This window comes from Metarhizium album (assembly GCF_000804445.1).
Source record: "Metarhizium album ARSEF 1941 chromosome Unknown scaffold_4, whole genome shotgun sequence".
NCBI lineage: Eukaryota > Fungi > Ascomycota > Sordariomycetes > Hypocreales > Clavicipitaceae > Metarhizium > Metarhizium album.
This window is the reverse complement of record NW_024467578.1, coordinates 1340760-1361293: the sequence shown is the minus strand read 5'-3', so window position 1 is coordinate 1361293 and position 20534 is coordinate 1340760. Positions and strand designations below refer to the sequence as shown.

Genomic DNA, 20534 nt, shown 5'->3' with positions numbered 1-20534 from the left:
GACGGGTAGCAGTGACGTCACGGAGCCCTCGGACGAGGACGATGACGATGACGATGATGTGGCTGACCGGCAGCCTCGGGACGCACTTGACTCGACTCGTGTGGGGCTGGCAGGGGTGGGCGACCGACTCGGGCGCATTCCACACAGCCAGCCACTGCGGCGCTCCTTTGGGTTGTGGCTGGAGGGGAGGCAGGCTGCAGCTGCAGCGGTGGAAGCTGCACATCGCCGGCAGCGGGTGCGGGTTGCCCGATTTCCAATTTCTCCTTGTGATGTTTCTTTTGGCCCGGCCCGCATCAAGTGGCTGCTGGCTCGACAGCACCGCTCCCGTCCGTCAGCCAAGCCGAGCCGAGCCCAGCCAAGCCCCAGCCGAGCCGTCGCCAAAGTTTGTCGGCGCCCCGTGTCGTGTCGAAGCTGTTTGAGCAGCTCCGCTCGACATGCTTCAGCCAGGAAGCCGAATCAGTGCTCCTACTAGGCATGGCCTCGCGCCGTTGCCAATGACGCACTGCAAAGTGATTACCATTCCGTTGCTCCGATCACATCCAACGGCCCTGCCTGCCAGACTGCGTTTGAATTCACGCCCAGGCAAACCTCGAGCCGCCAAGCGGCAACGACTTGACGCCCCTGGCCAATGTACTTGGATCGAGTCGTCGTCATTCTCGACACCGGACCGCTAGAGTTGACAAGACCTTGTTGAAACCTACGCAGGCCGCGGGTTTTCGCATCACGACGCCTGCCATGGCGCAGCTCCATCAGCCTTGTGGCCGCGATCCCGACGCCGTGGCTTATTTCGCAGTAGCTGAAAGCGACGTGCCCGCTTCATTCGAGTGAATGGGGAGCTGTACATTTCACTCTTGGTCGCGCCCAGAGTCCGCGCAGAGCAGCCACCGAGACCTGCGAGACAAGCTACGCCCGCGGTGAGCATTGTTTTAAAGACGGGGACATCCGAGTCTTGCTCGCTTCTGGCCAGACTCGTGCCTTTTGTCACATCACCTCCATCTCAACACCAAGAATCTCGTGCTTCTTTTGACGACGGCTACCATGCTGAATCTTCGTACACCTGCTGGGCCCCGGCGAGTTGCGGCCTGTGTCCTCATCTCCGCATCCATCCTCTTGACAATCCAGACGCTGTTCGGGCCGACATGGCTGTTCAGCAAGGACACCAGTGGCGCTGCCAGTGGTCGGGACACTTGGGCACCAGGGTGGTCGTCTACACCTCAATGGTACAGACAGAATTCAAAGCAGCACAAACTCGTCGACTTCCCGAAAAAAGTGTGGCACATCGACGTCGGGGACCAGGTTGACCAAGAGGATTTGAGTCGCACAGCCACTTGGCTGGAGGTGAACCCGTCTTTCCGACAAGAATACCTCACTGGTGACAATGCAGAAGCTTTCCTCCGAGACCATTTCCCGGACCGCCCCGACTTGGTTGACCCCTACCTCGAGGTGAAAAGCCCCATCCTTCGTGCTGATATCCTGAGGCATCTCGTTCTATTAGCGAAGGGGGGTGTCTATTCCGATCTCGATGTCGAGTGCAGGCGCCCAGTGACGGACTGGATTCCTGAAAAATACAAGGATAAAGTCAATATCGTCGTGGGCGTTGAAGACGACATAGCGGGGCACGACCTCAATCGCTTGGCCAGTTGGACCATCTATGCCCGTCGTGGCAACCCCAAGTTCGAACGCGTCGTGCTCTCCATGTACTCCCGCTTAAGGGAGTATGCTGCGGCCCGCGGCGCAACGCTCGCTACAATAGGCACCGATGAGGCACGCATGACGTGGCGCGAGGTTATATCCATAACTGGCCCCCACAAGTTCACGTGCTCTCTGTTCGAAGGCATTGGCGCCGAGACCAACACCCATTGCGACATGACAAACGCAACTGATCTCAAGGAACCAGTGCTCCTGGGTGACGTGCTAGTACTGCCGGTCACCGGCTTCGGGACTGGCAAAAATGACCAACGAGATAGAATCGACATTTTCGTGCACCACAACTACAAGAGTAGCTGGCTGCATAACCTGAGACCCGAAGGGAGTGACCCGTCACCGAGGGAATGAAGGACAACATTGGCTTTTATGGAGACACCCGTCTATTAATCTGGCCGAGGAGAGGAGAGGAGAGGAGAGGACAATGCCCTCGCGCACGGCGTTGCGCAGACCAAAGTCGTCACTGGCTTACTTCACCTCGGCAAATGTCTCCAGTGCATCGTGCAGCCGCCCGAAAACACCGCCATGCCACTGCCTCACCTCTTCCCACTCTGGCTTGGGCAAGGTAATTTGTGCCATGCGCAGCCAGGCGCCGACAATCAGGTCTGCATAGCTAGCTTGCTGCCCGAGCAGGAACGGTCCGTCAGTGTTCCTCAGGAACAGCCTGGCGAGGTCGCCCAGCGTGCGGCGAAAGGATCCCGTGAGCTCCTCTCGCGCCTCGCCGGTCAAGGAGAAGTCATCCCAGGAGCTGACGCCGGCGCGGCGGACAAACTCGGCCCTTGTCTCGTCAGCGGTGGCGGGATCAAGCGGCAGACCGTCAACCATGAGCGGAACGTGGGTGGTGAAGGCGGCATCGACGTTTGTGTTGAAACGGGCGTAGTCGGGAAAGCCGCCGTCCGGGCGCTCCGACAGCGGCACCGGAAAGGCGGCGCTCTGGACAAAGGCGTAGTCGAGGGTTTGTTTGGGGAACAGATGGCCAGCGCCCGAGTCGGGATACGTGCGCTGCAGGTAGACGGCGATGTCGAAGGAATCTCCGACGGTGGCGCCTGTGGCAGCGTCTTGGATGATGGGCAGCGTGTAGAAATCGGTGCCGTCGGCGAACTGGCGACCGGCCGGCTCGCCGAGGCTACGACGAACTTTGGAGATGTCGGGCATGCCCACCCACGACGTCGAGTACGGGAGGCCCTTGAAGTTGAGCGCAAGCCGACTCTTCCACGGGTTTGGCGAACAGCACGTCTCGGTGACGGGGGGCCTGTGGGCAATGTCGTAGAGGATGATGGCGCCCGTCGAAGGTGAAGTGGAAGCCATGGCGAAAGACGGGCACGCGACTGATTGTGCTGCCAAGTGCGCGTTTGTGTATTGTGTTGTGCCGTGGGTGTAGATTGGGTTGGGATGGTTGCAAGTCTGGGTGACTCGAAGTGTGGCAACGGATAGGTAGCCGAGTCGGAATAAGTTTAGCCCGCGAGTTGGACTATTCCGAACATGTGACATGTGCAATACAACACCGTCTTGGTCTGAGGGAAGTCCCGGGCTCCCACTTCGTACTTGTGCAATCGTTCTGTGCCAAGTAGTGCAATCGAAACCGCATGGACACGCAGCAACGTCTTTGTCCTGGTTCTTTGCGGCATCGCGCACCTGACCAGCTGCTTTGTGGACGCGAGCATAGATTCACAGGCCGTGGGACTCGTGGAATAATGCAAGACTGTGAACACTTGCCAAAGAACGCCAGCACAGTCCAGGGCGTCAATCACGACTAATGAAACGGGAAAAAAAAAGAAAGGAAAGGAAAAGAAAAAAAGCGAATCCGCCCAAGCAGCACATGTATGTTCTTTAGAAAAGGGCCTGTTTGATAAATCCGCACACAGGCACCTCTGTGGTTCCGAACCCCTTTCGTGTTTTCTTAGAGACCATATTGTTTGCTTCCATCTCCTTGGACATCTTTGTAAGTAGCAAATGTAATGACCCTGAGCGTATTCGCAGCGCCCATGGGCGGCTATAAAAGGCGCAGCCATGCCCTGGGTCGCGCCTGGTAGTTTTGAACCACGACAAGTTGAAATCTTATCTGTTACGCATCTCGTAAAACTCCCACCGTTGAAAATCTCCAGATTCCCAGAATGGGCGGCAATTGTAGCAGAGACCGCCATAGTGACGATCACCAGCCAAGCTACCCGGCCACGTCAGCATATTCAGAAACGGCACGGGGTTTCCAGCCTGCCTACCCGGCCATGACGGCATATTCAGAAACGGCACGGGGTGTCCAGCCAGCCTACCCGGCCACGACGGCATATTCAGAAACGGCACGGGGTTTCCAGCCAGCCTACCAGGCCCCGGCAGCACATTCACAAACGGCACGGGGTCCCCAACCACCGCAGCGGCAGCAGCCAGACACGTCCCAGAGACAAAACACGTCATCCAATTCGGCCACGGCTCAAGCCCAAACGCTCCGGACAGACAGTGGAGACGACCCAAGTCGACTAAGCGCGCCATTTTCTCAGGACATGCTTCACTGCCAGCCTGAAGAAATGCGACGGACTCTTACAGTCAGACCAGACCGCCGCAGGAGAGCCGCCGGTCCCGTCTCACCAGTCTCTTCTCTCGGTCCGGACGAATGGGAGACGGGTGCGTACGGAGACGTGAGTCCGATCTCGAATGACGGTGAACAATCCTTCCCACGTATGGGGTAGACGCAAGTGAAAGAATGTCATGTTTACGAGAGCAGCAGGGAGTTGGGGAAGGGGGAAGGGGGGAGGGAAGGAGCTGATTGTGTATTGAGGCGAAATTATTCAGTCGCCGCTCTATGGCTTGTCCAACGCACGACCACACCCACGGTTGTTATCGTGAGACCCAAGGCAGAAGGGTGCTGCAGAAAAATAGAGGACTCTGGGGCCACAGAGGGATCGTAATGGTTGACTGTTGAATAGAGTTGATGCCGCAAGCGCTGTTGCCACATAGCCCCGGTCAGTCACAAGTCGCCTGTTTTGATTGATTTAAGCATAGTCCCTCGGACTGCTAGCGTGTGTGAGACTTGAAGAGTATGCAATCGTGTATGCCTTTGTTCGAAAGTGAACGAGCTGGTCACTACATTGTCTATTCTCAAGGTTGCCAAGGCCATTGTTCAGAGCCCAGACGTAGTAGCACCGTCCTGTGCTGTTAAAACCAACAACACGGCAGGCCGGCCATGGAAACAGCGGATAACTGCCAAGGTGGGTGATGATGGCATAAAGTATACTTGGTGGCCACGCATCTTTTGTATGAATTATACCAAGCACAATCTATAAGCGAGAACAGGCTCGCCTTGTCGATCAAGGCAGGCATGTCTTGTTTAGAACCATCCTTGACCCAGACTGCATATCAATACTCGAGGGGTGAAAATTACCGGATGCCACTGCACACCGCCCAACGTCAGCCAACAGCCGTGCCATGTACAAGCTTTCAAGGCGGCGAGTGTACTCCGTAGTGTAGATACTAGAGCCAGTATACGGTTGTCGTGTTGCAGTGCCAAGGAAATACTATATAATATTGCCCCTGTATTACCGTGTACATGCCGTATTAGGCCAAGCGGGGTTCTTATTTATGCATGCACACGGCCTTGGCTGCGACAACGCGGTTGTGATTGGCTGTGCACACGAGTCGAGGGCACAGGTCCGGAGTATAAAGGCGTCGAGTTGGTAACCTGAATCCGGTATTGCCTGGGGACCGGTTCGCTTCGGACGTGTATTTGCTATTGACTGTGACTCCGAAATGGAGCATCCACCTGCCTTTCGGAGCTTGGACGACCGCGCAGGAGTGAGAAATGCAATTTACAAGGCTTGCCGTTGTCAACTTGTACGGGGGAAAAGTCGTCTCGGGCGAGGAATGTGCTCCCAATAAAAGCTGCGCTTCGGTTGCTATGCCAAGAAGCAGTGGGTATGTTCTGCGAAGTACCAAGTAATGTTGGTAGCTTTGCAAGGCTCGTATCAAACATGTATAATATATCAACACATGTATGCATGCACATATGTATATATATATATATATATATATATATATATATACGCAGCTCACTGCCACGCCATGCCGAGTTCACGTTTTGACAGTCATACAATCCGTCCGGGGCGTATATGTGGAAACTGATCTGTTGATATCGTGCCTAGGGGAGCCATGACAACCACACTCCGGAGCGTTGGGCTGGTGGCGATGACGGCGTGGGCCTCGGCTCAGGCGCTTGTCATCGACGAAGCCACCTTTCAGAGGCACGACGGCAACATGACAAGCATTGCGTCCAGTCTCGAGACGCGGAACGAAGAGCTGCGCGCGGCTAGCTACCAAGCGCCCTGGCTTGTTGTCGGCAAAGTCGGCGGCTGCACCGCTACATGGCTCGGCGACAAGGAGGGCTGGAGTTATGTGCTCACTGCCGCCCACTGCGTCAAGTACAAAGGTGTCGCGACGGCGACGGCCGCGACCTTCACCGCGCCCGGAGGTCGCGTCATCGCGTCAGGCCGAGGAATCGCGCATGTGCCGCCGCAACGGGTCAAAATCCCCAAAGGCATGGGCGGCGCGTCCACCGACGTCGCCATTCTCAAGTTGCCGACTCACAGTGCCATGGTCGACAAGAACGGCAAGCCGTTGGAACCGCCGGTGCTCAACGACCAACTAGACGAGCTGGGCAGAGACGTCATCTTTGTGGGCTACGGGAGCTGGGGCGTCGGCCTGGACGGCAGCGGCGCGTACAAGCCGGCGCAGGGGGAGCGGCGGCTGTACGGGCGCAGTCGCATCGACAGCATCTTCGAGCTCGAGCACGGAATCGCCGCGAGCTATAAGCCCGTTGGGCCCTCGCCGTTCTGGGCGCGGTTGGCCCCGGGCGACAGCGGCTCGGCCTGGTGGCAGCTGCGCGACGACAAGGCGGTCATCATCGCGACAACCAACGGCGGCCGCTCGGTGGAATCGACCGGGGCACGCATATCAAAGCATATTGGCTGGATCAGGTCCGTCTACCCCGAGGCCAGGCTGTCGTCGGCCGAGAAGCCCCGGGGCTGCATTGTGAGCCTGCGGACGAGCGCGAGATATTGCTTGTCCGCCGACCAGGAGGCCGAGTACTCGCTCCCTCCGTGGATATACGAGCACGACGTCTACGTCGACGCTGCGCCGGGCACCGCGGTGCAGCTGTCCGACTTTGACAATCTCTCGTACCACCGCATCGCGACGTTTGTTGGCACAGTCGACAACGGCAGGCTCAAGTCGGTCCGGGCGGCCAACGGCGTGTTGCTCGACTTCTCGAGGCCGCATTCGATGCGCGTCGTCAGCAACACCACCGCCGTGGGCTGCATCACCAGCCTGCTGTCCGGTGCGAGATATTGTTTGCCTCCAGGCCAGCGGTCGGGCTACTCGCTGCCTGCCTGGATATACGCCCACGATGTGCAGGTTCACGCCGCGCCCGGAACGGCAGTCATGCTGTCAGATGTTGAAAACCTCGCGTACCACCGGTTCGCATCCTTTACCGGATTCGTCCAGAACTGGGAACTAACCAAGGTGAGAGCCCGCAATGGGAAACATGTCGACTTCTCGCGGCCAAGGTCCATGCGGGTCATCCAGCAATAATGCCAGCATACGGCTCAAGGCCACAAGGTCAGGTGAGCCTATTCCAATGGGCGAGAGCGGGCAAACACCAAGGCGCAGTGCCATTTGACAGACTGTGTTTTGGCGGACAGAAGAGTATTTTCAACGAGAGCAACTGCCAAGACCGTAATTGTGCAGAACACATGGGCTCAGTGTGACATGATAGACTGTGTTTTAGAGGACCAAAGAGTATTTTCAATGGGAGCAACTGCCCAGACTGCAATCACGCAAAGACTTCTTTTTGCCACAAAACGTATCCTACACTCGGCATTCTCAAACGTGCTCTTGACCCCGGCGCTTCATACCCCATACGCTCGTGGGCAACTCAAGGCTGGCGCCAAACGTTCAGCCAGACAATTGCATCATGTGCGCAAGAGCCTCTGCGACATGCGTGGCAAACTGCGCATCGTTGATATGCCCCGGCTCTTCCACGACCCGGATTCCCGTCCGGGCCAGGCCGGACCTGAGGGTGTCGAAGAGGGCGGCATCGGCAGCCTCGTCGTAGAACGGGCCCCCGGGGACAGACAGCATGCTCACGCCGCCTCTAGGAATCCAAAGCTGAATCAAGGAAGAGTTTTTTGCCCGCTTCAACTTGTCGCAGATGAACTCGGCAATGGCCTTGCACTCGTCCTCGGACGACCGGACCAGCGTGACGAGGGGATTATGCCGCACCCGGGCCCGATGCTTGTACCTGTCGGGGACGGAGGCCTCGGGGCCGAAGTTGGCCATGTCCAGAGCGCCAAGCGAGAGGATGTTGGGGATGCCGGCCTCGATCGCGGCGTCGAGCCTCGCGCTGCCGGCGGACATGTGTCCTCCCATGATGAGGTCGCAAATCTCGGTGGTTGTCAGATCGACGACGGCGTCTATTTGGCCGTTGCGGATCAGGCGCTCCATGGCCATGCCGCCGTGGCCCGTGGCGTGAAAGACGTACGTCTCGACGGGGAAGCGGGATTCCAACAGGCTTCGTAACGCGTCCACGCCGGGCGTCGTCACCCCGAACATGGTCATGGCAACGCGCTTCCTGGCCGGCCCTTCTCCCGGCTGGTCTTGTCGTCGTCGCCGGCTGGAGTAGGAGCACGCGGCGGCAGCGATGGCGGCTGCGGCATTGGCCAAGATGCCCCGGAGGAGATGGTTCAGACCGGCAATGTCGACAACCGAGTACATGAGGGTGATGTCTGTCTCGCCGACAATGGAGGCGGTGTCGCCGCTGGCAACGGTGGACACGATGAGCTTGGGGAATCCGATGGGGACGGCGCGGCGCATGACGGCCGAGGCCACGGCCGTGCCGCCAGACCCTCCGGCCGAGACGATGCCGTGGATAGAGCCGGCGGCGAACATGTCTCGAACCAGGTCGGTGGTGCACTCGGACATGTCTTGGATGAATTGTCCGCGGGTCAGGTGCGCGGCGTCGACGGCCGGGCTGCGACGAAGCAGCACGTCTGATACCGAAACATGGACATGACGGTTGGCGGCAGTCTTGCGACCGACGTCGATGAGAAGCGTCTTGACGTCGGGGTGTTTGCCGATTTCGTCGCGAAGAAATAGCAACTCGGTCAACTTTGTGTCGCAAGTCCCGATGATGGCAACCGTCGCCGCCATCCCGTCAGCTGAGCCATTGGCACAACGTTGGATGGGCTGTGATTGCTGTTCCCGCAGACGCGACTTGCTCTGCTTTGCTTTGATGGATGGTGGCGAGGACTTTTAAAAAAAATAATAATAAAAAACACGGGGGCTTTTTGATATTTCCCTCTTCTTGTTGGCCTTGATCGCCTTGACGAACTGCCCCACAATACGCGGGGGCGGGCGTCGGCGGCAAATGCAGGAACGCCATTCATCGTCCATCGTCACTTCCTCGTCTCTTTCCAACCCTCAAGTTCCACACCACGATCCTCGCGGCCATTGTCTCCCGCGAAAGCCAGCGAGACGCCGCGCGCTCTCTGCACCATGCCGCCGCCCACCAGCAGAAGAGACATCTTGGCCGGTCTCCGGTCACAGATACAACAGGGCAAGCCCATTGTCGGCGCCGGAGCAGGCATCGGCCTCTCGGCAAAGTGCATCGAGCAAGGCGGCGGCGACCTGATCGTAATCTACAACAGCGGCCGTTTCAGAATGGCAGGGCGCGGATCCTTTGCTGGCCTCATGCCCTACGGGAACGCCAACGACGTCGTGCTCGACATGGTAAGACGCAAGCAAGCCGCAAGTCGCAAGTCTCGGCGCTCCAAGGCACCGGCGTTCTAACCGGCATGGACCGAAACCTAGGCCGCCGAAGTGCTCCCGGTCGTCAAGTCGACCCCCGTCATCGCCGGCGTTTGTGGTACAGACCCGCTGAGGAACATGGCGTCCTTTTTGAGGCAGTTGCACGACATGGGCTTCTCGGGCGTCCAGAACTTTCCCACCGTCGGACTCGTCGACGGTCAGTTCCGCGCCAACTTGGAGGAGACCGGCATGTCGTACGACCTTGAGGTGGACATGATTGCTGCGGCGCACAACATGGGCCTGCTCACGACTCCCTACGTCTTCGACGTGCAACAGGCCGAGAAGATGACTCGGGCGGGCGCTGACGTGTTGGTCGCGCACATGGGCCTCACGACCGGCGGTTCCATCGGCGCCGCCACGGGCAAGACCATGGAGGAGTGCACGTCGCTTATCCAAGAGATTCGCGACGCAGCAGTTGCCGTAAACCCCGACGTCATAGTGCTGTGTCACGGCGGACCCATTGCCGCGCCGGACGATGCGCAGCACGTCTTGAGACGCACGACTGGAGTCCATGGCTTCTTTGGCGCAAGCTCCATGGAGAGACTGCCGGTCGAGACGGCCATTGCAGACGTGACGAGGAGCTTCAAGAACATCCGAGCTTAGGGCGGCGTCATCTGTGCTTCCTCATCCTTGAGTCGAGCAGAAATTCGTCACCGAGAAAACACCATGTCTCCGCATCGAGCCATTGCTTGCTGTCGCATAGCATACAAGGTGGTCCTGGTCTAACACACACGAAAAGTGTGGCGTGGGCCACGCCCAATTTTTGGTGTGACACTTGCTGGACAGGCCCATTTTGATCGTCTCGTCTGGTTGAAAGTCATGCAAGCAGATCTGTGCGTGGTCGATGATTTACGCCTACGGAACTCTTGGATACCGCCAGGCCCCAAGGGAGCCCGACCTCGCCTTCACATGGCGGCTCCCGCGCCAACAGAGACCCCGAAGGGTGAAGCTGTCTCGTGTGACTGTTTGAACGGTCGCTAGGTTAGGCCGAGGATGCCGGGCTAAGCAGCGTCGAGGCTCCAGAGCTCGTCCTACTACATGCCGCCGACATACATATAGATTAAGCACCCCCTCTGTACCTACTGCCGTCCTTGTTCCTAGAAGCGGATATTGAGACCTGCTTGCCTGTCGTCCATTCTTCCCAACACAGACCTTCTCATCGTCCACACGAGCATGTAGCACTACCACACCGTAGTCCTGGCCAAGCATGCCCCGAGCCACCACCGTCCTGCGACTGCTCAGCCTCGCCAGCTACGCCAGTGTCTGCCTCTGCCACCATCGTGACCGGCCTCCTCGGCTGCTTCTTGCACCAAACGTCCCACCAAATCAGCCGCGTGGTGTTTCAGGAAGCCGTGGTAAGCACCCGATCCCCCGGCGCTCCCAGAGATTATCACCATCGCCAACGAAGCAAAAGCAGGCACGCAGCGACAGGGGCCATTCGCAGCAATGCTGACCCCCAGTGACAAGTGTACAGCGCCACGCCGGCGAGTTGTGGATTTTGCACAGGAAAAAAACATACTCGGGCAGGGCTGCTCATCTTTTTGGCCACGGCTTCGTGGCTGCTGTGACGTCGCAGCTGCCAAGTAGATGCTCTTACGGCACGGATAGTCGAGGACCCTGGATGGGTACGTTCTTTGTATTGTCATGTCTGCCAAAGATGTCGCCGACTCGCTGCTACCCGAGCGCGAGACAGCATATACCACGTTCTTGAGATATATACAAAGAAAGATATCAATTCACACCGTGGTGCCGCGATGGGGCATACTCGAGACCGCTGGGCTGCGTTGGCCCGCTGCTGCCTCTTGTCTCAAACGGACTGTCGACACGACGACCAACCGCGGCCCGCCCTTGACAAACGTATGCGGATGCTGGCATTGATTACAGCCCACGTGTCCCTCGGCGCCGCGCTGACCCCCCGCGGGGACAAGAAGTTGCTTCACGGGGAGGAGCGGAAGATGTGGTTGTCGTGGTCGTGACGGTGGTGCCGGTGGTGCCGGTGTTGCCGCCGCACGGGCGCACGGTAGACGTCAGGGTGGCCGATGTCGACGTTGAAGACGTTGAAGACGTTGAAGACGTTGACGTTGAAGACGTTGACGTTGAAGACGTTGAAGACGTTGAAGTGGTGCTGTTGGTGGGGGAGCCTGATAGAATCGACTTGACTTCGCCAAGAAGGCCAATGTTGGAGTAGAGCTGAGACATGTCCCACATCATGATGCCGCCGAAGTTGGTGAACTTTTGAGAGAACTTGATGGCGGCCGCTAGCTTGGGGCCGCTCGTGTAGCCGCCTCCTGCGCCGGAGGCAGCCGGGATGCCGACGAGGAGCTTGACATTCTTGTTGGGGCTGGTCTTCTTGGCCCAGCCGTCCCAGACGTCGAAGTTGAAGGCGTCTTGCGTCGTCGAGTCTACCCTGAAGTTAGACACGCCGCACCAGTTGTTGTAGAACTGGATCATGAGAATGTCAAACGGCACGGCGTCGAGGGCGGCGCCATTAGCGGCGTCCGGGAAGACGCATTGAGGAGCGGCAGAGAGAAGGCGTTTCTTGTCGCCTGCGCCGTCCATTAGACTGCGAAGCTTTTGGGCAAACGCGGGCAGGTCATTCGTCGTGGCCTCAAAGTCCAGGTCGAAGCCGTCCACGACGGCGGTTCCGAACGGCCTCTTGACCGCGTTGCCGGGGGGAGGGCCAAACATGTCCCAGACGAGCTGAGCGGCTTCTTGAGCATCGCCCTCGTTGCGCCACCCGCCTTGGGAGTAGGTCGCGCCGCCGAGGGAAAGGAGAATTGTTTTGCCGTCGGCCTGGCAAGACTTGATGTCCTCCCTTGCGCATGTGTAAGCTTGCGGGGCGGCAGGGTGAGGGTGAAGGAAGGGCGCGGGTGCTTGCATGACTTACTCAATCTGCGGGCAGCTCAGGAGATTGGTGTCCTTGAAGACGGTACAGTTATCACCGGCGTTGGCAAAGTTGGTGATGGGAGGGTCGATGCCATTCATAAAGGCGATGAGGATTATCTGAGCAAGTTAGCCTGGGTTTGCAGCGAGGCTCGCTGTCGCCTGCGGTAGTCTCACGTCAATGTCGGGGTCTGGTGGAACGAGGATTAGCATTCCGACTCTGTGCAAACAGTCTTGGGCTGGCGTCTCTTACTGGAGCAGTATTTGCTCAGACGCTGTTGGGCAAGCGGGCCACTGCCTTGATTGTACGAATTCTGACCTGTTTCGAGGTTAGGCATGGCGAGATGCAAAAGGCTCGTCGGCGGTCGAGGCGCTCACCCCAATACACGGCGACATTCTTGGAAGATGCAGGATCGAAGCCAGCGAGGGCTTTCGGAAGCATGGCCAGCATGCCGGCGACAGGCCACAGGGCCACGGAGGACAACATGATTGTAGAGACAGGTGGGTGTCTTTTGATTTGTACAACAGTTGATAGGGGCTGCAAAGCACGGCGCGAGTAAAAGAGACAAGAATGTACTGAAGAAAGGATAAGACTTCTACTAGCTAAGAGAACAAAGAAGAGCAGTAGGGACCGGCTGTTTGAATCATGTCGTCCCCCTTTCCAATGTCGTGGATAGGGGCAAGATTGGCGCGTCTATATACCTTTTGCAAGAGGAATGCAGGAGCGAAAAGGGCGGCCCAGGTGACGCGTCTCCTTGATGGCCGCCAAGCCACTTGACAATATAATTATTAATTATCACCAGGTCACAGGGATGTGTGACGTTGGACACAGCCATGGTATCGACTCGGCCGTCTAAGCCATGCGACAGGCACGCGTCAGAACTCAGGAGTGTAGGCTGGCCCATTTGGACAGCGTCAGCTACGACCTGGAATGTAGGTAGGACTGGTTCTTGGGGATTTGAGGATACCACGTTCTGGATGGAACGTAGTCTTGGTCAATCTGAGTTGCCTTTCCGTCCACGCGGCGTCTCGCAGCAGACTCGTTGGTCGTCAGTTGATGTCTCGCAGGCCGGTCAGGGGGGGGGGGAGACGGGGGAGGTTGAGCCTCTGCAGTCGGAGCCGCCAGATGCAAAATCGGCGCCGTCGGTGGACCGGAACTAACGAGGTACGCGGGCGAGATGAGTGGTTGGTGTTGACGTTGTGGCAGGCAGGCAGCACGGCCCAACGCCGTCCCATGTGCGGCCTTGGGTCTTGCTCCCGCAGCTTGGCCATTCCGGCCAGTGCGGCAAGAATACTCGAGTCAGATCGTTTGATTGTGATGGAATCCATTGCGGAGGGATTCCCAGTCGGTCGGTGGCGAAGCCAAGCCATGTTGCCTTGGGTAGATGAACATGGCCACCACCATCAGCATGGTTCCTGGGACGTGGCTTCGACTTCACTTTCCATGCCGGCAAAGAGGCTGTCGCGACACACGACAGCAGGTGGCGCGCGCAGCAACGGAGCACGGACTCGGCCAGTGCATTGCTGGCCGCTGACCAGCGCAGCCAGCACCTCATGAAGTCTGCATGTCGATGTGGTGGTGATGCCGAACCAAGACTCGGGATCGAAGTCGTCGGGAATCGCGACACAGACCGACCAGCCCCGTCACCACCCGCCGCCTTTCCACTTTGAGCAAGCACACCAGCAATCGACTTGCATGTTATTCGCTGTTCCGCGCAACGTCCCCACATCACGCCACCCGATGCCCCCGTTGGCAATGTAGCTGCTGCTGCGCTAGCCTACTCAAGTAAAGTACCTGGCCAGGCCTAGAGCCAGGGCCGAGGCCGCCGCATCGGTTCCCAGTGCCTGCAAATGGCTGGTTTGCCGCGGGCTCCGTTTTTCGTACCTGCCTGCCAGACAGCATCAATTGACGTGCGGGGCAAATTCCCCACACCAATCAGCCGGTGCAAGGTCTGCCTGACATTGCCGGCTCGTCGGCTCTCCGGCTTCTCATCCGCCACCTCTCATCTCTCATCTCTCGTGGCATTAGTTAGTTAACTACATGCTCTCGCACGCGAAACCCACCGACGTGAAACAGCCTGCCCCGCCGCCCCGTTTCGCCCGCCTGGGAATCTCGACGACAAAAGTCACGCAGGTTATTAGACGGGGTGTCTTGTGAGGGAATCAGAATCGAGTCCTGGCGGACCTGGACGACGCCTCCCCCGCGTATTTGCCGGAGGGCGCAAATGGACGCAATGGAATGGACAGCTTGCTAGCTCGCTTGGGCGGCCTGAAACCCGGCTCGAACGTGACCGCAAACTTTGAAGGCACGGGGGAGAGATGTTCTCGCTGCCCGCCCGGGAGCCCCAAGTGCTGCTACATGGCAATGGCAGTCTTGGTAACGTTACTTGTGCCTTTGGACCTGGACCTTGGGCAATTTCCACACTTGCTCCAGTCCTTGCATTGATTTCGACCCTGTTGATTTGAGCCGAGACGTGACGTGCTGTCTCAGCCCAGGCTCTACTTTGCTAATCTGCAGTCTCCAGTCCGTCGTGCTCGTCACCGAGATATTTCTCTCTTGTACGTTTGTTGCTGCCGGATCTAATCTCGACCTTGTTGACGCTCTGCTGCCACGAGGCAGCATTTGCCAGCGAGACGCCCCCGTTGCCAAAACTATCAAGGCCTCGTAAACGTCAGCAACGCACTCGTTACGACCAGTCTGCCGTTTCGCCCGTCCGCCTCACTACTCAAGCCGGACTCTCGATGCGGGCATGTAGACACTGCCCTCTCGTATCCCCGGGTGTTTGCCGTCCAAAAAGTCCTCGGCGTAGAAGTGGGCTCTGTCAATCTTGGCCTGCTCGGAGCGCACAAGGCCCAGACTGCCGCGCACTAATCGAGGCGCCATCCCGTCAATGGTGTCGAGCGTGAAGCTGTCCATCTCGAAGGGGTCCTCGCGAACCATGCGCCGGCTCCGCAGCGTCTCCAGCACCTGCAGCTCATCTGCCGTGAGGTGCTTCTGCATGTCGTCGTGGTCGAGCGTCTCGGCTGCCGCCGTCGCGTGCGCGTCTTTCCGAGCAGACGCCGAGTCGAGCCGCCTGAGCTTGTCGAACAGGGCGTCCTTCTTCTCCGGCGGGACGTACGTGAACGCCTTGAAGCAGAAGGCGAGAATCTTGGATATCTCGGCCCGGGACACTTTGCCCGCCGTGTCGGCATCGGCAGTCCCCTGGATGACTGGGATTCAACAGGCGCCGGTTAACGCAGGCACTGGGGATGACGGGGGAGGGGGGGTCTTGTGCAGTTCCATACTAGGTTTGAAGAGGTCAAATGCCCTTTGGAAGCCGTCCTCGTCCATGTCCTGGATGACGGGCTCGTGCCGCGCGCGGATCTGCTTGGTGGCACTGCTCACCGCCAGGAAGAAGCGGGTGTAGCTCTCGACCGTCTTCTTGGAGTGCCACGCGCCGGCCGCCTCCTCGCCGCAGTCGCCCCTGATGGAGGCCGCGATGGTAGCCGCCGCCGAGAGGCCCCCGGTGACGGCGAGATGGACGCCCGACGAGAACAGCGGGTCGATGAAGCTCCCGGCGTCTCCGCAGATGCGCGCGCAGGGCAGGTGGTAGGTGGACGCCGTGTAGGACCAGTCGGCCGCCGATCTGACGTCGGGGACGAGCTCGGCCCCCGAGAGAAGCTGGCTCGTCCGGGGGGCCATCTCGAGGCAGTGCCGGTAGAAGTCGACGGTCGAGGGGCGCCCCAGCTCGCGCTTCCTGTCGGCCGCCATTTTCTGGTCTTGCACGATGCCGACGGAGCGCGTGCCGTCGTGCAGCGGCATGAACCACGCCCAGCCGCTGGCGTCTGTCTTGCGTCTTGTGTCAGCCAACGGCACGCACGTCGCCTCCCGTCCAAGTCGTCGGGAGCGGAGCCTCACCGTCCAGCGCCTCGAAATACGGCGACCCGTGCATGTGCGTGCCTCGGCCGTAGACGTTGTCGCTCCTCCAGTACGCCCAGAGGGCGGCGTTTTTGAAGTTTTCGTTGAACCTGCGGTTCTTCAGGTACTTGGTGCTCAGGATGCCGTGCCTCCCGCTCGCATCCACGAGGTACTCGAAGCGGATGGATCCCGAGGTGCCGTCTTTGCGGACCCACGTGGCCGACACGGGCCGCCCGGGGTCCGAAGTCCCGTTTCGGTTCTCGGTCGAGTCCGGCCTTTGCGTGCCGTCCGTCTCCGACGCAAAGCGGATCGCGTCCACCTTGGTCTCGGAGAAGACCCGAGCACCACAGGTGCCAGCGTGCCTGAACAGCAGGTCGTCGAACTCGGACCGGATCAGGTTCCAGGCGTATCCGCCGGGGCCGCCGGCCTCGAGAAAGTCGGTGTCTTGGCACATGTTAGCTCGGCTAGCGGAATCGGAATCGACACACGGCCGGGGCTGGTAGAGACTTGCAGGCGTCGGGCTGATCTTGAGCGAGCCGGAAAACAGCACCGTTCTATGATGGGGCATTGACTTGTTAACTCGAGACCCCGGGCGAGGCGCGGGCGATGCGGAGCAGGCCCAGGGGAGTACCTTGCGGTAGAAGCCGTGAGCGTCGACCGTGTCGTAAAAGTCGATGAACTTGAAGAAGTGACGCAGAGAAGGAAGCGTGCTCTCGCCAATGTGGTACCTGTCCCGGGGAGAGTGAGCCCGAGGGGAAGGGATCAAGGCAGCCCGGCTCGCCCGACACCAGGCCTGCGTGAGGCCGTGCCGTTGCTGTCACTGACCTGGGGAACTTGTCTGCCTCGAGCACCACCGTGTCGATGCCCTCGCGAGCCAGGGCCGCAGCGGCGTATGAACCGGCGGGGCCTCCTCCGACGACCAGGACGGAGCAACTTTGCGGAACAGCCATGACGGGCAGCACAGGAAGAGTCGGATGCGAGGTGGCCACGGTCTGCGGCGAAGCGTGTCAGCCCACGGGCCTTTAAATGCCAAACCGTGTTGGTGTCATCTATCTGCCGAGCCCCGTGCTGGCCATGCCCAGCTGAACAGCCGTGACCGGCAGTTGACCTCGAGATGGTGCAGTGGATCGCAGGCTGAGCCATCTAGACTGGCCGAGTTACATGGCGCACCTGTCCCCCAGACGGCCGTTGTAGACGGGGCATGAATCCTAGCTTCACGGATGCAGACCAGATACCGGTGTCGCACACGATGCAAGGTGGCATACTCCGTACACGCAACGTACTGTGGCGTGGCCACGCATCTCCTTTTAGTGAGACAGTTTGGACCCCCGCCTCGAGGGCGAGGAGGTTACACGACCCCATGTCACTCAGTTTGCTCGGCGTCGTGTGGGTGGCTGACGGCTCTGGCGTCGTCTCTCTCCAGGTTGCAGCAGCATCCAGCTTAAGTCACGCGCTATCCATCTGCCGCCGAGCCTCCGGCAATGCCTGCCGAGCGATTTGTACGGAGTTTGTGTCATGATTCTTACCTACTCTAGCATGAAACGGGCGTGCCCGCGCCGCACTGTCTTGTGTGTTATGCCACCTTGTGTCCCGTGACAGTATGTGCCTCTTCTCACCCAGGACCCATCGACTGCGCAGGCCAAGCACTGACTGGCGTGTGCGTATGGGGAAAAGGGACTTGCTTACATGGCAGGATTCATGCGCCTGCATTCCTGGTCGCATCTGTGCCGTGCCTGCATGCCCTATTACGTTTCTGGCATTGCGCTCATTTCTACATCCAACGAGGTGGCGGGCAGGTGGCGTCTCTCTGGTCACCGTGAATATATCCGTATACATATACATGTATAATACTACATGTACTTGCGGCACCTCATGCTGCACAGATCATGCCCGCCACGTCACCCTGCGTCCGCGGGAGTCCCTACAGACGGAGCAATGCCCCAGGGCCACGGGGTATCGAGGGTGGGTTTTCTCAAGCCCATGCGATGTTACATGCTGGTACGAGTCTTTGCTCCGAGCCGTGCCTGATCTCAGTGACCAGCCCTCATGGCAGTAGGCGCTGAGGCTTTTGCGCCGCGCAGACTCCAATGCCTCCGGGGACAGCAGCCAAAGATAGGCATCGCGCTGCCTACGTCCTGGTGTCTTGTTTGCGGTCCTCTTCCTCTTCCCGAGTGCTGTAGTCTCGTTCTCGTTGCGTCTCCGTACTTCTCGAGAGATTCCAGTATGCCTCCTGCCCTGGCAACGGTAGCCCGCCAGGCGACGGCTGATTCAACAGTCCGAGCGGGAACACCCGCGTGCGGACAGGGGCCCTCGTCATCGCTCAACATCTAGAATCAGCTCACACAATGGCAACGGCCTCGAGACAATGGCATGTTCTGCATAAACGTGGGACTTGAATCTCATGCGTACGGAGCCAAACAGCAGACTGGGCGTACAGGGCTCGGCACGACATTCTCACACATTGAGAGCCGGCCCGAAGGGGCCTCCCGGGGCTTCCCCCTGGTATGTGAGCGCAATCGATTTACGTAAACGGCACTGCGTTCAACGAAGCCCAGCGGAGCGGACCGCGGGGCACGGCATGGGTCAGAGGGCAGAAAAAAGAGCGAACAAACGTGCCAAGACGCCCGTCGGACACGGCAATCCCCGAGACGAGCGGACGAGCTTGGCGGGCTCCTGGTTCTGAAGCGTCGGCGAGTTTGAAAGTCATATATAGACGTGCTTTTGGCCCGCAAGCTTGGAACGCGTCGAGTGACAAAGGCCGTCTACTCTGCTTTCACGTTCTTACCCCTACTCGCACTCTTCCGACTCAGGCCCGGGACGGGACGGAACCACTCCACGCTCAGTATGCATTTCACCAGGGCGGCGGCCGTGGCGGCCATGGCGGCCCTGTGCTTCCAGGAAACGGCTTCCGCACCCGCGAGCTTTGACGACGCGGCGTCGACATGCGGCGCCCTTGGGGTCATGAAGGTTGACAAAGACTCGCTCCCGCCCAGTGTCAAACCCGACAATGTCCGCAAGTGCCTGAACCACCCGGAGAGCCTCTCGCGAGGAAACGAGGGCGGCGAGATATTCCGACGCCAATGCTGGCCGGGCGGAGAATACGGCTGCAGCAACGGCGGCTACTGCTGGACACAATGCGCCGGCCCGAGCGGAGAGTGGTGCTGGGCGGCCGAGGAAGAGGGCTTCGGCCCGTGGATTCGTTGTTCGAAATGGCAAGATTGCGACGCGAGCATGGCTTGCGGCCAGGGCAAGGTGTGCGATAGCTGCGGGTGCAGTTGCTAGTGGTGAACATGGCCGTCTCTTGTATCATGCGGGTGCCTTTTTCATGGGAACCAAACTTGCCTTGAATATGCTGTACTTTGGAAACCGCCAGGGCCACCGCGTGTCTCTGCAACTTCGGCTCATGTTGACTCTCACATGAGATGAACACACATGGCTGCCACAACAGCAAGTCAGGCGATTTAGTTGCACACGCATTGCCTCGCACAAGCTCAGTGTCACCTCAAGTCGTGCCAACCGAACCAGCTCCGTCCCCAACACAGTGATTTTCTCCAATGGCTACCGGCGCCAGTAAAGACACGGCTACTGATGACGCCGGGAAGAAAGCCGCCGGTGCGGGTGGGAAGACGGCTGCCACCGCCACGCCTGCATGTTGACGTTGACGTGATGAATTCGTCGAGGAGCTCCGACACCTTGCGGTGACTGCAGCGCCTCCACAGGTTTCTTTGCCGTCCCGAAGCGCCTCTAGGGAGGCCTGCGAGCTGAGGCTGCGCCTTCGGTGATGCGTCTTGGTGAGCCACGCCGAGATTTGAATTCAACTTGTCAACAATGCAGGTAAGCTGATGAAGCCACTACAGCTTGATGACATGAGGCTCATTTTCCTCGGGTTTACTGCCGGGTATGTCTTCCGATGGAAAGCCGGCAAAGCACCCCGCCTCAAGCTTGTCAACAACTACATTGTTGAAGGACTACATTGTTGAAGGGACTACATTGTTGAAGGGGACAATTGTTGGATGCTTGAGGCGACGTCCAAGACCCATGTCATGCCAATCGAAGCCTAGCAGCTGAAGAAGGGAGAAGTATTTGCAAAAAATCTAAATAAACGTCAGAGACCAGTTGGGTTACGCGAGTTATTTGCGTCTTTTTCGCTATACCTGGTGTTTTGGGCCCCATGGACTTGGAGCATACGACTGGATCA

General features: G+C 58.9%; 8 protein-coding genes across 8 annotated transcripts; 4 read left to right on the top strand and 4 right to left on the bottom strand.

Moving 5' to 3' along the window:
- Positions 1 to 1038: 1038 nt before the first annotated feature.
- On the top strand, positions 1039 to 2055 carry MAM_02688 (Glycosyltransferase, DXD sugar-binding motif protein; the record flags this gene model as incomplete). Its single annotated transcript, XM_040821487.1, has 1 exon — positions 1039 to 2055. The coding sequence occupies one exon, from the start codon at positions 1039 to 1041 to the stop codon at positions 2053 to 2055; it is 1017 nt and encodes a 338-aa protein (XP_040680901.1).
- Positions 2056 to 2172: 117 nt separating this feature from the next.
- Positions 2173 to 3012, bottom strand: MAM_02687 (Thioredoxin-like fold protein; the record flags this gene model as incomplete). The annotated part of the gene is made up of 1 exon (XM_040821486.1): positions 2173 to 3012. One exon carries the CDS (start codon positions 3010 to 3012, stop codon positions 2173 to 2175), a length of 840 nt encoding a protein of 279 aa, XP_040680900.1.
- A 2832-nt stretch (positions 3013 to 5844) lies between these two features.
- Positions 5845 to 7281, top strand: MAM_02686 (peptidase S1 and S6, chymotrypsin/Hap; the record flags this gene model as incomplete). Its single annotated transcript, XM_040821485.1, has 1 exon — positions 5845 to 7281. One exon carries the CDS (start codon positions 5845 to 5847, stop codon positions 7279 to 7281), a length of 1437 nt encoding a protein of 478 aa, XP_040680899.1.
- A 363-nt stretch (positions 7282 to 7644) lies between these two features.
- MAM_02685 (UPF0261 domain protein) lies at positions 7645 to 8898 on the bottom strand (the record flags this gene model as incomplete). The annotated part of the gene is made up of 1 exon (XM_040821484.1): positions 7645 to 8898. One exon carries the CDS (start codon positions 8896 to 8898, stop codon positions 7645 to 7647), a length of 1254 nt encoding a protein of 417 aa, XP_040680898.1.
- A 345-nt stretch (positions 8899 to 9243) lies between these two features.
- MAM_02684 (uncharacterized protein) lies at positions 9244 to 10158 on the top strand (the record flags this gene model as incomplete). The annotated part of the gene is made up of 2 exons (XM_040821483.1): positions 9244 to 9477; positions 9559 to 10158. 2 exons carry the CDS (start codon positions 9244 to 9246, stop codon positions 10156 to 10158), a joined length of 834 nt encoding a protein of 277 aa, XP_040680897.1.
- Positions 10159 to 11433: 1275 nt separating this feature from the next.
- On the bottom strand, positions 11434 to 12925 carry MAM_02683 (chitinase; the record flags this gene model as incomplete). Its single annotated transcript, XM_040821482.1, has 5 exons — positions 11434 to 12370; positions 12443 to 12558; positions 12616 to 12629; positions 12692 to 12757; positions 12817 to 12925. The coding sequence occupies 5 exons, from the start codon at positions 12923 to 12925 to the stop codon at positions 11434 to 11436; spliced, it is 1242 nt and encodes a 413-aa protein (XP_040680896.1).
- Positions 12926 to 14945: 2020 nt separating this feature from the next.
- MAM_02682 (Tryptophan halogenase) lies at positions 14946 to 17286 on the bottom strand (the record flags this gene model as incomplete). Its single annotated transcript, XM_040821481.1, has 5 exons — positions 14946 to 15090; positions 15162 to 15648; positions 15724 to 16263; positions 16337 to 17064; positions 17162 to 17286. The coding sequence occupies 5 exons, from the start codon at positions 17284 to 17286 to the stop codon at positions 14946 to 14948; spliced, it is 2025 nt and encodes a 674-aa protein (XP_040680895.1).
- Positions 17287 to 19180: 1894 nt separating this feature from the next.
- Positions 19181 to 19618, top strand: MAM_02681 (uncharacterized protein; the record flags this gene model as incomplete). The annotated part of the gene is made up of 1 exon (XM_040821480.1): positions 19181 to 19618. One exon carries the CDS (start codon positions 19181 to 19183, stop codon positions 19616 to 19618), a length of 438 nt encoding a protein of 145 aa, XP_040680894.1.
- Positions 19619 to 20534: the final 916 nt, after the last annotated feature.